Here is a 16,656-nt window from a genome sequence, read left to right as displayed (position 1 = left end):
TAAATTAGCTCTAATACGGGCAGACAGATCAAGTTACCTCGGGATGCTGAGTGCAGAACTAATATCCAGCAGCTCAAGAACTGACAATGCAGACTGCTCAGCAAGCCCCGATAAGCCCAGAATCAAGTAATTTATGGTAAACCTCATTTCCATATTTTAAAGATGAAATTAGAAAAGGTAAGGAAGCGAGTTGAGGCTTGAACTCTTGTTTGGACCAATATAAATATTGATAATCTCAACCCACAACTGCAACACTAGGAACTACATCACTGAGCTCGACTGTTTCATGCTGGCCTCAGAATTTTTATTAAAATTAAACCAAAACAAGTCTATTTTTCATTCAAAGCTACTGCAGCTGCAAGGGCACAGGTGGGAGTGCAGATGTGCAATAGGAAGAATCACCAAGAAGGAGTTTCTCAGGACATACTATGTTCTCACAAGATTCAGCAAACGGATATTTATATCCCTGCACACTCTGCCATGTGCCTCTGGGAATCCTAAAAATAACAGGACTTTTCTTGGGCAGGAGCTGTTTGTTGGGTTCCCCCGGTGTCCTGCACCGCGCAGCCGATGGGGTCCAGCCCGGCCCGCTAACAGAACCATTCCTCAGCAGCTGCTGCGCAGTACGGAGGGAGCTCTGCAGGGCTCAAACCAGCCCTAAAAGGCCCAGCATCTGCCTGCGTATCAAGCGCTACGTGAGGAGATGTCATTAATTAGCGACTCTCGTTTGAAACCTCAGCGGAAGGGGTGAGATCTGTGCCGGAGGCGCTGGCAGAGCCACGAGCGCTGTCTGTGCGGAGCGGCCCAGGGACACCGGTCCATCCCCAGAGCTGGTCCTGCTGCTCCAGCGCTCACCCTGCACGGTCCGGGGGGCCTGCAGACCCCCTGAATCCAGGAAGGGCTACACACCACCACCCTCCAAGGGACACAGGGTCTTTCCATGTTAATACCCTGTTCTAGAGGAGAGAGTATTTCTCATGTCCTTTGGTAACATGATGTGTGTGGCAGGAGTCCGTTTACTGGAAGACGTTTGCAAGTCCTTGTCACAGCTCCCACAGACCTCTCTTTGTATTAACAGTAAGAAAAAGGTCCTGCAAAGGCCACGAGCTGCTTCCCTGACCCAGCGGGCGAGAGCAGTCTTGTTAAGGAAAGGACCGCTGCACCTTCCCCCATTTGGGCATGGAGAATGTAAACCTGCCTCGTGTGTGTTCCAGGGAAGCCCTCGGAGTGATGATGTCTCTGTCTTGTACCACATCGGGCCATAAAAGACCTGGAGAGCTTTGTCCTCTGCTGCAGACACAGCGATGCCCGCAGGAGATGGACACTCAGCTCTGCCGGGTCCCAGGCGCCGTGGGCAGCGCAGCATCCCTGGGACACACAGCACAGTCCCCGCGAACTCCTGCTCTTCCTTGGCATCCAACATCCCAACAGGCAAACCCATCCGGAGCACCATTTGCTTACCGTGCACGTACACTTCAAAGATAACTGAGGTACTTTGTTCAAATTCATCTCTAGACCATCACTTTTCAAAACGCTGCCTGTGGGGCCATCCAACCTCCTGCTGGAATAACTCGCTGTGTACTCCAGGTCCTGTCCCAGCTTACACGAGCTGATCAAATTCAGCTCCTACACCTTTGTTTTAATATGGTGGGAATAGCCAGCTGCCCAGACACATCTCACGGCAAGAAACCCTCTTTCCAAACAACGCATTCAGTTCCTTTTGCCACGGGCCTTATTTTAATCCCTTTCTGCTTGCCTAAAGTTCAGTTGAAATTAAGCAGGAGGGGGAATCTCATAAAAGACCACATTAGTTCTAAAGAGAAATAACATTGCTGCTACCGGCACTGACCTAGAGAGTCCGATGGAGAAGCAGCCAGTCTCTGGTTATTAAAGGAAGAGGTTTACTGCCCAAGAGCAATGAGAGAGGATTGTTGTTCTAAACAATAAAAGTCATAAAACATTACCATGTGAAGGGATGCTATCCCCCTGCCTGCTTCCTCCACGGGCAGCCAGAATTAGGGACATCAGGCATTATCCGGCTGTGACAACGCACCCAACCTGGCCAGGACCTCGGGGACTGCAGCCAAGACTGCTGAGAAGCCATCCCGGAGGGACAATCCATTCTGTCCTCATCAGACTTGTGGGTTTTGAGCCATGGAAGCAGCAGCAGAATGGCTGGAGGGACTGCCCGGGAGCCCGGGCTCCCTGCTCCCCAACAACAATGATCCCCTGTCGAGGATACAAGGAAGGAAAAACACAGGGCCTGTCTACATAGAATTATTCTGGAATAGGTTTGGTGTGCTTAAACTCTTATTCCAGAATTGCTTTCTTGTGAAGACAAGCCCTCAAAGGGCAAGCTTCCATTTGAGAACCTCACCTGCCTGAGAACACCCAGCTGCTGCTTCTGTGGGTTCATGGTCAACATTTTCCTGATATTTTTGAGCGACAGAAACAAACGGGGAGCGTGGCTGGGCAGAGGGGTGGACAGACACAAAACGAACGCTGAAACACGGGGAACAAAATAAAGAGCCTTAGGAAATCTCCTACTGTTGCACCATGAGAGCACAAGCAGACTGGGGAATCTGGAAGGAAATCAGGCACTACGGTGGAGATGCCCCATTAACACCAGCTGCAGAGTCGGCCTTTGTAACACAAATGCCTCCCCCCCGGCAGGGGGATCTGACCTCCTAAATTAAAGGTTTGACTCCGTGACACGTCTCCTGGTCAGGAAACATGCCCTGCTTTCAGATCACGGCTTTTCAAGGGCTGACAGCTCTTTTCTCTGGCCAGCTGGGAGGGGGCTCTTCAGGGCAGCCCCGGCCCCGAGCAGCACGTGTCTGCTGCAGGGGTCCCGCACGCACAGACCGTGGGACCCGCGACCCGCACGAACAGAACTGAAATCTGCCTCCAGCCTGGGGATTAGGTTTTGTCACAACTGAGAACAAAGTGGACAACTCCACCAAATCGATTTGCAAACATCAGACGGGAGCAGGCAGATGGGAGTCAATCACAGGCTGTCCTCTGCCCCACCTGAGCCCCCGGTGCTGGTTACAACCGGGACCGCGCTCCCCGCAGAGCCCAGCCTGGGCTGGTGGCCGCGTTTCATCTGCAGCAGATGCAATCCGGGCTCTCCAGAGCAGCTCTTCTCCCGGAGCCCCACCAGCCCTGCTTGGTGCTGACTCCCCACCAAGCTCCTGACCACCACTGCCGCTTCCCATCCATTCCTCCCCAATGCCTCATCCCGCTTCGATTTAACAAATAAATACAAAAGTGATTGTATGGGAACATCCAAGAACAGCACAAGAGAACTCGCAATGCTTCCACAAGACGAGAGGATTGGTTTTTTCCTGTAGGACAGGATGTGCGGATGAGGTCTCGGCACGCAGCGCGTCCTTCCCCACCTCCTGCTAACCCGAGCCTTTTCCCGCAGCTTTCCGAACGCAGAGGCGGGTGCTCCGCAGTCCCCGGGGCTCTCTGGGCCGCAGGGAAGCTCCGCTCGGCGCCCGCGATGCGAAGCTGGTGCCACACGTCACCCTCGCTAACGCAACACCTTTGCTGAGCAACACAGAGCACGTGTAATTAAACTTATTAACGCCTGCCCTTGTTTTTAGGCTGTTCTCGGTTTTAACTGGCAGCAGAATTAATTACATCCAAAAGGACTCTGTCAGCTCATACCAGATTCCAAATGTTGTTTTTGCCAGAGCAAACCTGAAGGATGATTTTAACCCGTGACATCCACCCAGTGCGGGTGTTTGTTTGTTTAACAACGCGCCACTGCAACGCCTGTCAGTGACAACCTGCAGGTCCCGCACAGTGTGACCAGCAAGGACATCGACTGCATTTCTAATGTGCAAGGGGGTAGAAACTGCAAAAGCAAGCAAAGACACCTCAAGAGCAAGAAACAAAGGTGATCAGGAGTATTACTTGAGTTTCAATAATAAAAAATGCCATGAAGAAGATAAGGAAATAACTTCTCCCTCCTTCCCAAGAGCAGAATGGCACCACCATCTTACTCTTAACAGAAACTGACACTTTATATTAAAAAAATACCTTTTTTGATTGCTTCTGTCTAAACCAGCACACACTAACAGTGCTGGATCTGTGCACAACTGAGACAAACAGCAATCACTGATGCACCACTCAGGGCAGTTCAACCCACTGCACAGCTGTGAGAACTTAATCCTTCCCACAGTCTGGAGCGAGGAGGGATTGCAGGGCCCCAAAAAACACCTGGGGAGGCTCCGAGGAGGCACAGACAAACCCAGGGCAGCTGTGAGCACCGACCTGCACTCCCGACACAGGGGGTGCTCCCCAGCTGCATCCCACAGTCCCGAGTTTCCACGGCGCAAGCAGGGTGGGGATAAAGTGCTTTATTTTTATCCCTGTTTGCTCGTTTGTCTGTTTTTAAATAAGTCTGGGTGCAGACTCTGCACAAGAAAGAAAAAGCAAGGCAGGATCTCCCCTCTTGGATTAACCACAAGGAATCTGAAGTCGCAATCCCCATCTCCCACGCTACGGCCCTGGCTCCGGAGCCCGGCCATGGGCGGCTGCCTGAGGCAGCGACGATGTTCTAATAAATAATGATGAAAACAAATTCTTAGCACAGGGAATCATGGCCGGAGCGCTGCTAAAAATAAACCGTGTGTGCCGAGGACCGGGCTGGGAGCAGCGAGCGCTGGGCGCGACAGCCGCAGGGGCCTCAGCGCGCCCGGCCCGGGCACCCCCGCCCCATCGCATCCCATCCCGAGCCCTCCGGGGACTTGCAGCCCCCGGGGACCGCGGGGCTCAGCCCGCAGCTGCTGTGACAAGCGGCGCCGCGACCCCGCCCGGCCCGGCCCCACCGGGGCAGCGCCGCTCCGCTCCGGGCGATGCGCGGGGCCCCGATCGCGGCCGCACTCCCGCGGCAGCGCTGCAGCCCGGGCGCGGAGTTCGCTCTGGGCGCGCAGGAACCGTTCCCGGGGCTGCGGGTCTCCGCCGCCCCGTGTGCACCCGTGTCCACCCGCACCCCGGCCCCGCGCTCACCCGCCGGGCCCGGCTCCTGCCGCGCCGCCGCCGCTCCGCCGCCGCGCTCCGCCTGGGCCATGCCGCGCTCCCCGGCCGCGGGCGGGCCGCCCCCCGGCCCTCGCCGCCCCGGGCCGGCCCCGCCGCCGCCCCGCCCCGCTCCGCCAGCCGCGCCGCTGCCGGGGCCGCCGGATTGGCTGCGCTGTAGCTGGGCAGAGCCCCGGGCCCGCAGCCCCGGGAGCGGCCGCGGAGGAGCTGCGTGGAGCCCGAGCTCGGCTCGGGGCTGCGGGAGGGGACGGCCTTGTGCCCCTGCCGCCCGGCAGCGCTCCCGGGGCCGCCGCCGTCCGGCCCGCCCCGCGGTCGCCGAGCCGCTCACCCCTCGCCAGAGCCGGCCTGGCCCGGGGCAGCTCGCCGCTCTCATTTTGTTACGATAAATCCAGTTCTCCAGGATTCTTTATTTTGCAAAAACTGCACTAGGGCACCTCTGCCCTGCCCGCTGCCCTCCTGCTCGGCTCGGAGGCCGGTTGGCGGTACCGGGGAGGGGAGCGGGGACACGGCAGCCAGGCCGCCCCCTCGGGTGTCCTTGCTCCCGGATGAGCACACACGCATTCCTTTCCCATTTTGGAAAACCGAGTCACTGACCTTTGCAACAACGCAATCCACAGTAGGGAGTAGCGCCTGCAGCAGCAGCCAGCGGCACCTGCGTGAGCCATGGTCCCCGCATGAGAACCCCGCACCTGCCCGGGCTCGGTGAGCTCTGTGCTCACGGCCGGTGCTCCCAGCACAGCCGGGGCTTGTTGAAGTGCAGAGTCACAAAACACGGTGCCCAGAGCAGCAGGTAAGCGCGAGAGGAGGATGTGAGACAGCGGGGAAGGCTGCACAGCGTGGTCCAAGTGTCCTGATTGCCACCATCCTCACCCAGCCCACGCCGACACGTTCCCAGAGCCAGACTGCTGCTGTCATTGTGGCGTATTCAAATGCCTCCATTACTCATCAAGAACAAAGTAGGACTATCTAGTAAATGAAAAAGCACTGCATGGCACTGTCCCCTGCCTGTTATTTATGGCTGCTTCCTTTTCCACTTTTCAAAGGCTACCGTCCATGCCTGCCGCAAATCATAAATCCTCCAGCTCATGCAAGGCTGCTCCAGACCGGGGGAGAATGCAGGCACCCGGGCTGCAACTGCGGTCAGCGTTGGAGGGGAAAATGAGAACAAAGGTAAACATCCCTGATGGAAACGCTCCGGGTTTCCCCACAGCAGGGGAAGGAGGCAGGTCTCTCTCACCGGGGCAGCAGGCGCAGTCTCGCCTCCTCCAGTGCCTTGCAAGCCGGATTCCCAGCCGGACCATCCCCATCCCTCCAGCCAGCACCACCACGCACGGCGCTGACAAACGGGTCAAAATTGGTAGGTTCCCTGCCCAGCTCTGGCACCGGCTCCCTGCACATCCTCACTTACGTGCCTCTCCCCCTCAGCCAGAGGTGGGCACGGCACTCTCCCCCCTCCAAAGCATCCAGACAACATCAAGGACTGGCAGCATTACGGCTGGGCTTGAATAATAAGGAGCACTGGCTGCCACCTAAGGCCAGTGGGGTCCTTTTCTTCCTTCCAGGGTAAACCGGACCCCCGCGCCCCGAGGATGACGGCATCGGCTCAGCAGCCACGCTGGAGCAGAACAGCCGGTCGGTGCATTTCCGACCTTACCGCCTTAGCTGAGAACATGCAGACCCTTCCCCTCGCAGTCTGCAAACAGTGCTCTGCATTTAGCCCATTTAACCTCCGTTTTGCCTCCCCCTGTTTCCCCTGCCAGCGGTTTGAAGTTTTCTCACCCTTTGTTGGCTGGTGCCACGCAGAGAGACAAGCTCGCTGTCCTCGATCTGCTTTTCAAGGCTTCTATAAAGTAGGGCACCAGCATCAGCCCAGCGTCAGGTTTTTGATACATTGCTGGAGTAGCCAAAAATAATAGCAGGCAGCTTTGGTCAATCTTTTCGTTCTCAAATCTGCAGCAGCAGCAGCAGCACAGGGGCAAAAATATGGTGCACGCCGGACTGAGATCCTGCTCAGCAATCCAGAGCCATATCGGGCTCACCGGCAGCTCCCGAAAAGCACATCTGGGTCCTCAGCGGGCAGCGCTTGGCTGGTGGGGTCCCCTTCTCCGCAGCCATCACTGTTTTGCTCTCCGTACTTCCTCCACCGCCTTATCTACCTCGCTGCGGCGAAACGCGAAGGTCAAGTTACAGTTTTACCAAGCTTTTTATCTTCCTGGCAAGGCACGAAACTGCAGAACCTGAACTTTGGAACGAGCCCTCACAGTTGCAGTGGGTGGAGAGCGGAACAGATCGAAGGCAGAGGGAGAAGAGAGAATCCAGGTTCTCTGTGCAGCCCTGCGCTGGAATATTTTCTGTTGCACGTTCAGACACATTATTAGGGCAATCTGGAAGGAAGTACAGAACCTGACAGGCATGTGCTTTGGCCGGCGTTCCAGCAGGAAGCCAGATGTGCTGGGAAGCGCAGCAGCCCCAGCTGACATGGGGACCCAGCACAGCTCCGCTGCTGCGGCCAGACAGCATGGAAGAGACCAGCAAGCCCCAGCAAAAGAGCTCTGTGTGCTGGGAACTGCCCAGCCGAATTTCCCCTGTCCCAAACCTGCAGTTCCAGGCAGTCTGGGCAGGGCTCACACACCAGTCAGGCATTGGGACATTGAGGAACACGAATGCGGAGCCCCCAGGAGCTCAGGTCACCGTCCCGCTGCACATCCATTCACACCATCACCCCCGCCCATGTTCTCGAGGGTAACGCGCTGCCAGCCCTCTGGGCAGCGACCTTTCCAAACTCCTGCTGTGTTTACCCTTCTGAGCCATTAAACCCAGGTATCTCTCACTTTTTATTGAGTGTGAAGCTGGGGCTTTATGACCACGCTGTCTATCACTGGGAAAAAACCAATTCCCTGACAACCTTGAAGAGCTGGCAGTGGAAGGGACTGTGATTATCCAGATTGATTCCAAACTTACAGTTAAAATCAAAATGCCTGTTAATGTCCTAATAAATGCTTATTTTAGATAGTTCAAACAATCCCATATTTCAGCATAATTAACATAAAAAGACATGTAACTGCACCACTGGCTGTCACTGGGTGACAAGCACGGGGGTGGGCACAGCCATTGTTGTGGGGTTCTTCTGAAAAACTCTTCCATGGATGAACTACAACCTGTGGCACCATCAAGCCGTGTACGGATGTCACTGCAGGTACCGTTCAATCAGCTCTCAGCACTCCCAACGTTCCTCCATCAACCTGCACGTCCTCGCAGTGGCCTCCAGGAACCACGGAGCAGCCGTCACCTTGGCGTGTTTGTTCTGTCCTTCAGCTCAGTCCAGCACGCGGGTGATCTGGAGCTGAAGGGCACAAAAACCAGCCAGGCCCTGCAGACCAGAGGAGCGATGGCCAGGTCAAACTACGAGATTATGAAAAGGTTTCTTCATTAAATGTGCTCGATGGTCACAACAGCCGAGCTGCAGCATTGACACCCAGCGCTTCTGAAAAACCCAGCACCGTATCCAATCGTATTTACATCGAGGGATATTTAACCTCTGACTAATGCTGCCTCTTACTCCGCATTTCATTGCGGCTGGACAGTGGATCTGGACCAGCCAATTTCTTTTTCTCTTTGTAATTAGCTTCACTTTTCTGCTTTCCTGAGCAAGCATTAGAATCTCCTCTAGGAACGTCATCCTGATCAATGGCAAACCTGTCTTTACCGAGATGCCACTCGTCTTTTCTGAGGTTTTATTTAAAATGTAACACTGTTATTAGCAGCAGATTTTCAGAAACCTTTTTGTGCGGTCCCATTCCTGCAAACATTCAATATCATTTGGTGCTATTAGTCTCGCTTTAGAGACGCTGCTTAACATTCAATGACAATTTGAGCCAAGGAGCATTTGCAGGAGTCAAGTTTTGAATTTCAAATCCAAACTACGCGGGGCACCAATGGGGTGTGACTTCCAGCCTGGCAAACACAACTACATGTTTTAGCATCTCAACTCCATTTTATTTTGATTTGTCCTTCTGTCTAACGATATTGGCATATATAATAGCTTCAGTTTAATAGGTAATAGCTGACTTCAGAGACTGAATGATGTTCTTAAAATGATGTCCTTAAAAACCAACATCCAATCAATGAAAAGTTTACTATCGGAATAAAGTTAGGAAAATGTTCTTTTGCTGCTCCTGAGCAATTCCTTAAAATAAAAAAGAGGAAAAGCTCAAAGCATTTTAAAGTTTGTTTTGGTTGTATTTTATCCAGAGATGGCACCAGGATATAAAGCTAATTTCTTCCAATTGCTATCTGCCTTCTAGCCAGATAGATTTTAGTGTCTTTTAGGGATATAAAGCACATCCTTCTCATGGGAACCTTCTTTTCAGATGGAATGAGAGATTCACACCGATGGAGCCGATGATTTTTCTGTGGCTTTCAGCGCTGTAAGCGCAGGCAATCAATCCATCCCGCGCAGCCCCTGCTCTGCCCTGCCTCCGGCAGCCGGCAGGAGACGCGGCCCTTGAAGACACTGCGCCTTCCGCACCGTTGTCCACTGCATGCAGAGGGGTGAAGGGAAAGCAGGAGGCGCGCAGGGATGCCGGGAGCCCCAGAAACCACTGACAGCGACCCAGCCCGACCTCTGCAAACAGCCGCGTCCACACTAAAACACCCCCCCGGTCCCCAAGCAGCAAGATGTGTCTGTCTGTCTGTCTGCAGAACCCGTGCAGCAACGCCCGGGAGAACAGGGCCTCAGGAAAAGCCACCGGCGCTGGAAAGCTCGCACACCCCCATTGTGCTCCCCATCTACCCCAGCACACAGGCAGGAAAAGGAAAGGTATTTTAAAGATGACCTCAGTGTTCTTCACTGCTCTCTCCATCCTCTTTCCTGACTAACCCAGGGCTGACCTCTCTGTTCAGCCCCCGGGACCCTCTCTGGAATTAAACTTTGCGGTACCGGGTGCGCTGCAGCAGCTCCCCAGCTCATTTTTAAAGTGAGGTATCATTGCTGCATACTCCGCGCAATGCCAGGGACAGCTGCTTCCAGAGATGAGCTAAAAATCGTCATTAAAACTTACAAACTGTGGAAAAAGTCTTAAAGTCTAAACCCTGGCACTGCCCTAAATTAAATGAGAGCCGCAGCCCGCTCGGGGTGCGTGGATAAGCACGGAGCCGAGCCTGCACGCAGTCCTTATCCGCACCCCACACCTGCTGCTCCCTCCCCAGGTTTAACTAACGAACGTACAGCCCAGAGGAGCTGAGATACGGAAAAGGTCAGAGCGGAGACTCGGGAGCGAAGAACAGACTGAACGGGGCTCATAAACGACAGCCCCATTTTAAACCTAAAATTAATTTTGTCAATAAATGAGGGCAGGTGAGCTTTCCTGCGGCTCAGACAACGAGCGGTCCCTGGACGGGGCTGGGGAGGGCGGCACGGGCATGCGGGAATCAACGTCCATACCCTAAAAAATTAATCTCTGAAAATGACTTCAATGGAATAGAAATGATTTCATGTAAGTCTCTGTATAGCAAGAGCTGATAGAGTATGACAGTGATTCCTAGAGAAGTACAGCCTGGAGAAAGGCTTTGACTGTTCTGCACGGGGCCGGTGCGGTCAGACTCCTTTCTCGTGCCTCAGTTTCCCAGCTGCTACATCTGTGGGTCTGGGAAAGCTGTTAAGAGGTAGTTACAGCTTCACAGGACTGAGGATAGGATGTGGCTCCCAAAGACGAAAACACCAGTTATTCTACTGTAAACGAGAGTCATGGTTTGTGATAAAGATAACAAGTTTAGAAACCCCTAATTGTCATTACCAACATATGAGCTTCAAACAGAGAGGTCAACCCGCATGAGTCTTCCTAGCGTTTGATTACTTCTCCCCGAGAGGTGAAATTACACCCACTCAATCTTTCTGACCAGAAACACAAGTTTCTGGATGGGACACGAAGAGACAAACGAGCTCTGCGAGCAGATACACAAAACCCTCCATCCTTGTCTTCTGCACGGGGGAGGCAGAGGGAAACTTCACCAGGAGCTGCGGAGCGCGGGACGGGAGCGGAGCCCTGATCCAGCACACGAGGAACAACCTCCCCTTGTAACCAAGCTGTTCTGAATCAATGCAGTCAGACAGATGCAAAGCACTGACACAGATGCACTGAAACTGGTTTGATCCATCCCTGAACAGGATTAACTTGCCTGAGTTATTAACCAAATTAAACTTCAGCTCATGTTCACTGCCAAAACGGCTGTATTTGACACTGATAGTGGTGGTGTGCAGAATTTTTACAGAGACAGAATCTGGGAGGTTTTCCTTTGTAGTTCCCCAGCTCCAAAGGGTCAAATCTGCATAGCAGAAAACAAAAAATCCCGGTTTACTTAGTTCTGAGAAAATCCAGAATGTTTTGATCTGGAAAGTCAGGGTTTAGATTTTGCTCTTGCACTTCATTTCTTAAGACGCTGATTTCCACAAATCTTCTTTCTTCCTGTGCTGGAACACGAAACTCTCAAGAGGGAGGAGGCAGGGACCCCCGTGCCGCTGCCCACCCCCGGAACTGCCACCGCACCAGCGCCGCTCAACCGCTTCTTATCGTGACAGATGCTAAGCCCAGGTCAAATCCCCGGGAATACATGGGGCCAGCGTATGTTCTCATTAACAAAATTGCAATCTGCTGCTGAGCTGGTGAGGCTGCCCTGGATTTACACCATCACAGCCAAAACCGGACTCTGGTTTGGAGGGGCGTGTGTCCGTGGGCACACGTGGCTGATGCTCTGTAAAGGGCTCTGTGCCTTCTCTGATGAGAAATGAGGCAAAGAGAAGGGGCAGGGAATGATGGGCCATAAAGCCCCCCAGCCAGGGTAACATCTCCGGCACGCTGGGCCAGTTTAACCAGCTGCGGGTTGCGGAGGTGCCGGACTCCCATCAGTTGGCTGTTAGCACCGTGATTTACTCCGGTAACAGGAGCTGTAAATCGGTAAATCAGAACCTACTCCACTCGGGGACGCAGCTGACAGATTTGTAGGCTGAAGTGCCTATAAAGCTCAGCCTGCTCGCTGAGCGGGGCTTTGCTGCGCTGCCCACGGCCGGGGCTGCCGCCTCCATCCCGGTGCATGAGCCACCGCAGCCCCCCCGGCTCCGCACGGCTCTGCCGGCCCCGCCAGACAGGGCAGGCACACACGGACCCCGCAGAGCTTCTCCAGAGCCAGCAGCTCAGGAATGGGCAGCGCTGGGGCAGGGTTGTGCCAGAACGACCCGGAGCACGAGGCTGAACTCCGGGGTCCAGCTCTGCAAATTCCTTCCCAACATCTACTGCCCTCACTTTTGCCCCTTCCCAGCCGCCTGCTGCCTCCTCTCCTGGTTCCCTACACCTCTTTTTCTGCCTAAGACCCGGTCAAAGCCATGAGAAACCCAGTGCTGCCCAGGAGGACGGTGGGTCCTGCAGCATCCCCAGTGCAGAGGGGCGGAGGGACAGACAGACCCCTGGGGTGGCACAGCCTGCTGGGCTCCCGCTGCAGCGGGCAGGAGCAGGAGGAGCACAGGGTGCGTGTCTGGGTCCCGGCCACCTCCACCCGGTCACTCACCTCCCATCCAGCAGCAGGAGCCTCTTCTCCCTGCCAGCCTCACAACAGAGAGGCTGCATGTCTTTAAATACCATTTCAGCAGATCAAAAATGAAAGCAGCAGGTTAATTCCCACATGAGCAACAGCCCTGTAAACACTGCGAAGCAAAGTCCAGCCCAGCCCAACCAGTCCCAGCTGGCTTCCACTTGTCATCGCAAACAAGAGCTGTAAGTCACTGCAGTCACCGGTCCTGCACGAGCAGCATGAAAACCTAAAGTGGCTTCATAAAACAACTGGAGCCATTTTAAAATGTAGTGTGGCCCCAGACTGTACCAGCTCTCCCTTCCAGGACAGGACTGACCACAACCATCTCCTGATGTCTCTGTTCCAGGGCTGGAGGTCAAGCAGGGTTGATCGAGGGGACAAACTGGGCACAGCCCGATGCTGGTGATGCAGCTGAAGCTCCCAGAGCAGCTCGGGTGAAAGGGGAGCTCTTGGCAGAGCTGCTGTGCCAGGATCCTGCCACAGCCCCCACACAGGCGTCCCCTGCCCCGGCTGCTGGCCAGGGTGGCAGAGGCCACACAATGGCCTTAGGGGACCTCATACAGCGCCACTTCTCCCGTGTCCAGCGGTTGGCCTTCTCAGCCCATCCTGCCTGCAAACTCTCCGGCGAAAAGCTCCACTCCCCATGCCCAGCCCCGTGGGATTGCTCCTCTCTGCCTGCGCTGCATTTGCAGCTGACGGACTTCATCTTCCAGAGCAGGACAAACGCTGCCAGCTCCCAAAACCCGGACACACGCACCCGGGAATGGTCTCAGTGGCGGTGACCACGTGGAGGGTGATCACGGGGCCAGGCTGTGCGCAGGCCTGTGGCCAGGGCTCTCCTTCCATCAGGAAATGATCGGCTTGTCAACGGGAATTACACAAACGGACAACGGCTGTTGATGAGTAACCGAGCACATTCTGGGACTAAGTCACTCCATAATCTCCAGTCATATCTCATCTACAGAGCACGAAGATGACAATTCAAATTGCTTGGCACGCTCAGCATGGAAGGGGTGGGACAGGGACAGTACTGGTAGAGCGCAGACTTCCGAGAAATTAAAACCATTGCCAAGTGAGAAAAACGATCCACGATTTCTTCACTTCTTTGGGCACTTGAGAAAAGCACAACTGATGAGGATCTGGTTGGCTGATTACGGGGGGAATGCCATGAATAATACCAGCTCATCTTCCCCGGTGCAGAGGGATGGGTTCAGCGCTCTCCAACCTACGCTCTGCAAAAAGCAGCTGCCCCGGCAGCTGCCGCGCGGCGTTCGACAGCGTCGGAAAGGCTGCCAAGCACCGTCTCCCTGAAGTGCCCCCAACGCACACGTCCCCGTCTGCAAATCACAGGATAACGACTTAGATTTTTGATTAAGGGTTGTTTTTTTTAGTTCAGTTTTGGTTTTCATAAAGAGATTAGAGCGGGTGGGAGGTGTCACTCCAGTCCCTGGCAGGAGGCAGCTTCAGCTGGGGCTGCAGCAGCTGCTCCCCACAATGGGTCAGGGGCACCCCATGGGTTCAGCCGGACCCTGCCCTCGGCTCTGCCCCCCGGGATGACGGTACCAGGGCAAACACCCATCTTCTGGTCCCAGTCAGACACACCAGTCCCCAGCACAGCGTTGTGCTTGAGCCCTCCCAGCTGAAAAAGGACGCGGCCTCTGGAGCAGCCCAGCCCCATGGACAAAGCGCATTTTCCTAAGCAGACACATTCCCGATGATGTTGATTTAATGCCGCTCCTTAGCAAAGCTGCTTGGAAAGATGAATCATTTTACCCCTCTTCTGGTTTTATTTTAATAAGGACCAATGTAATTGTCTTGACAAAAGGAAAACAAGAGCTGGAAGGAAGCCGGGGGTGGAAACCCAAACGCCGGTGCCGATTCCCGCCCGTGACTTCACGTCAGCCTGACCCAGGTCGTCTCCCTGCTCAGACACAAAGCACCAAGGATGCAGCACAGCACTGAGTGTTATTAATACATCTAAGTCTGAACACTATTGTTGGGAAGAAGGCAATAAAAGAAAAACCTGCATTAGGTTGACGTGCAGTTTCTGAGTACAGAAGGCCTGCCTTTGACATGTGGCTTCCCTTATACACCTTACACACTTTAGGAAACAAAAATGCTTCTAAATGCCTTTGCCTGTAGAAGTGTGAAAGCAGCTTCTTCATCAATCCAAAGAGATCCCAAATGGAGCCAGGAAGCCACTTGAGTTGTGCGCCATAAAGACTTCCATGATGTAAATTAATAGGTCTCTCTGAGGATTGGGACGTGTGCCACATGCAGCATTTCTGAGCCCACAGCCCTTTTATCTAAGTTGTTTTCTTCTTTTGTCCTTGTCTCACTCCATGACAGTTTTGAGATTTTTGGCATCGTAACTGCAGCCTGGCTTGTCAAGCTAAACGTCAACAGAGGTTTTATACGTACGTGAGAAATGAGAATAGCGACAAAAATAGTTATTAGCTCCGCTTTTAGAATACTAAACAAGCAAAATGGCTGTGTTCCAGCAGAGGAAGGGGCTTGAAGCGTTGCTGACCCACATCTGTTTAACACTGTGCGGCGTTGCTGCCTTTGCCTGCTCCTCAGGGCTGTTCCTCCGCACGCTCCCGCTGCCCGGCCACGCCGTCTTCGGGCTGTGACCACTCAGTGGGTGCCACAGGAGCCAACTGTGACCAGCAAGAGTCGGTGCTGAGGACCAGTGCTCATTCCATACCCCAGGGGAGTCGCGCTGCTCCTGGAGCACGCCAGGCGGTTCAACTCCTGCTGAAAGCGCTCCAGGCACCAAGACCGCTCCGTGGGGCACAGCCAAGCACCCTAAGTGGGGACAACTTGGGGAGTCACCCAAGAAGGACGTGTCTGATCCACCCTGGATGCTGACATGGACCCTCTCACAGAGCTCGGTCTCCCATGTCCGATCCACCCTGGATGCTGACGTGGACCTTCTCACAGAGCTCGGTCTCCCGTGTTCGATCCACCCTGGATGCTGACGTGGACCTTCTCACAGAGCTCGGTCTCCTGTGTCCGATCCACCCTGAGATGCTGACATGGACCCTTTCACAGACCTCGGTCTCCTGTGTCCAATCCACCCTGAGATGCTGATGTGGGCCCTCTCACAGAGCTCGGTCTCCTGTGTCCGATCCACCCTGAGATGCTGACGTGGACCCTCTCACAGAGCTCGGTCTCCCACGTCCGTCCCACGTGGCTGGAGAGCCGTGGGGGACTCCCGTGTTCCCACAGAAGGACGCTGCCGTGCTCCAGTTGCATCCAGACCATCCCAGCTTGGTGCAAACGCCACAACAAGTTTGGGAACACTGGGGACACCGGACTCCGCTGAAAGGAGACGATCCATGCCAAGGCTGGGAGAACAAGAATGTGACCCGGCGGGACCGTCTTGGCTTGCAAATGGCTCACAGACAAAGCGCTCTCTTTCTCCCTTGCTTTTCAGCATTGCCAAGCAGCGCCTCGCTCTCTGTGTTCTGGCAAGTGTCTTCGGTAAAATGCACAAGAATTTTAGAGGAGAAGATGGAAAACGGCGCTGGGTGATAAGCCGGAGTTCAGCAAGGCGGACGAGCAAAATCCTGCACAGATGTGCAGAGAATGGACCCAAACGAGAACACCCGGGCCCGTCGCTGTCGGACGCTCTAACGCTTGCACCGCACTTTGAAGAAATTTGAATCATAATTAGGAATAATAGGCATGGCCCACACACCCACTGCTCGGTATTTTCCCCACGCTTTGCAATAAACCCACTACAATCGGAAACGTTCAGTGCCCATTGTAAGAACGCTAACAACTCCAGCTACTTTGGAAATTAGTGTAAAATACTTTCAGGCGGTTTTAAAAGGCATTAGTAAGGTAAAACGAAGAAAAAGAAAAATGTTTTTAAAAGGTATGTTAAACATTCGCCTTATCATCCAGCCACTCTATTTTAATGAGGTTTGTTTTACTCCTTGCAGTGTTTGCTTTGTCACGGGGTGTAAGTCTCCGAGTGTTCCTGTGTCACACACACGACTTTGCCGGGGGAGGCGG

At 54.3% G+C, this 16,656-nt stretch overlaps 1 protein-coding gene across 9 annotated transcripts in view; it reads right to left on the bottom strand.

Annotated features, from left to right (window-relative positions):
* Nucleotides 1–16,656, bottom strand: part of DAB2IP (DAB2 interacting protein) — a 147,277-nt gene that overhangs the window by 38,904 nt on the left and 91,717 nt on the right. The window contains exon 1 of one of the 9 annotated variants that reach the window (XM_065853620.2): nt 12,610–12,631. The exons of 6 other annotated variants lie outside the window; for them this stretch is intronic. Coding sequence is in view for 1 of the 3 variants with exons in the window: in XM_065853619.2 (XP_065709691.1) it covers nt 6,829–6,941 (113 nt within the window). In the remaining 2 variants the exon portion in view is untranslated. Of the gene's footprint in view, nt 1–5,022; nt 5,113–6,828; nt 7,297–12,609; nt 12,632–16,656 lie in introns of those variants that run through there. 2 more of the 9 variants (XM_065853619.2, XM_065853623.2) reach the window with 2 other exon arrangements.

This window comes from Patagioenas fasciata, chromosome 20 (assembly GCF_037038585.1).
Source record: "Patagioenas fasciata isolate bPatFas1 chromosome 20, bPatFas1.hap1, whole genome shotgun sequence".
Classification (NCBI taxonomy): Eukaryota; Metazoa; Chordata; class Aves; order Columbiformes; family Columbidae; genus Patagioenas; species Patagioenas fasciata.
The sequence above is the reverse complement of the archived record's forward strand: the minus strand, read 5'-3'. Positions and strand labels throughout refer to the sequence as shown.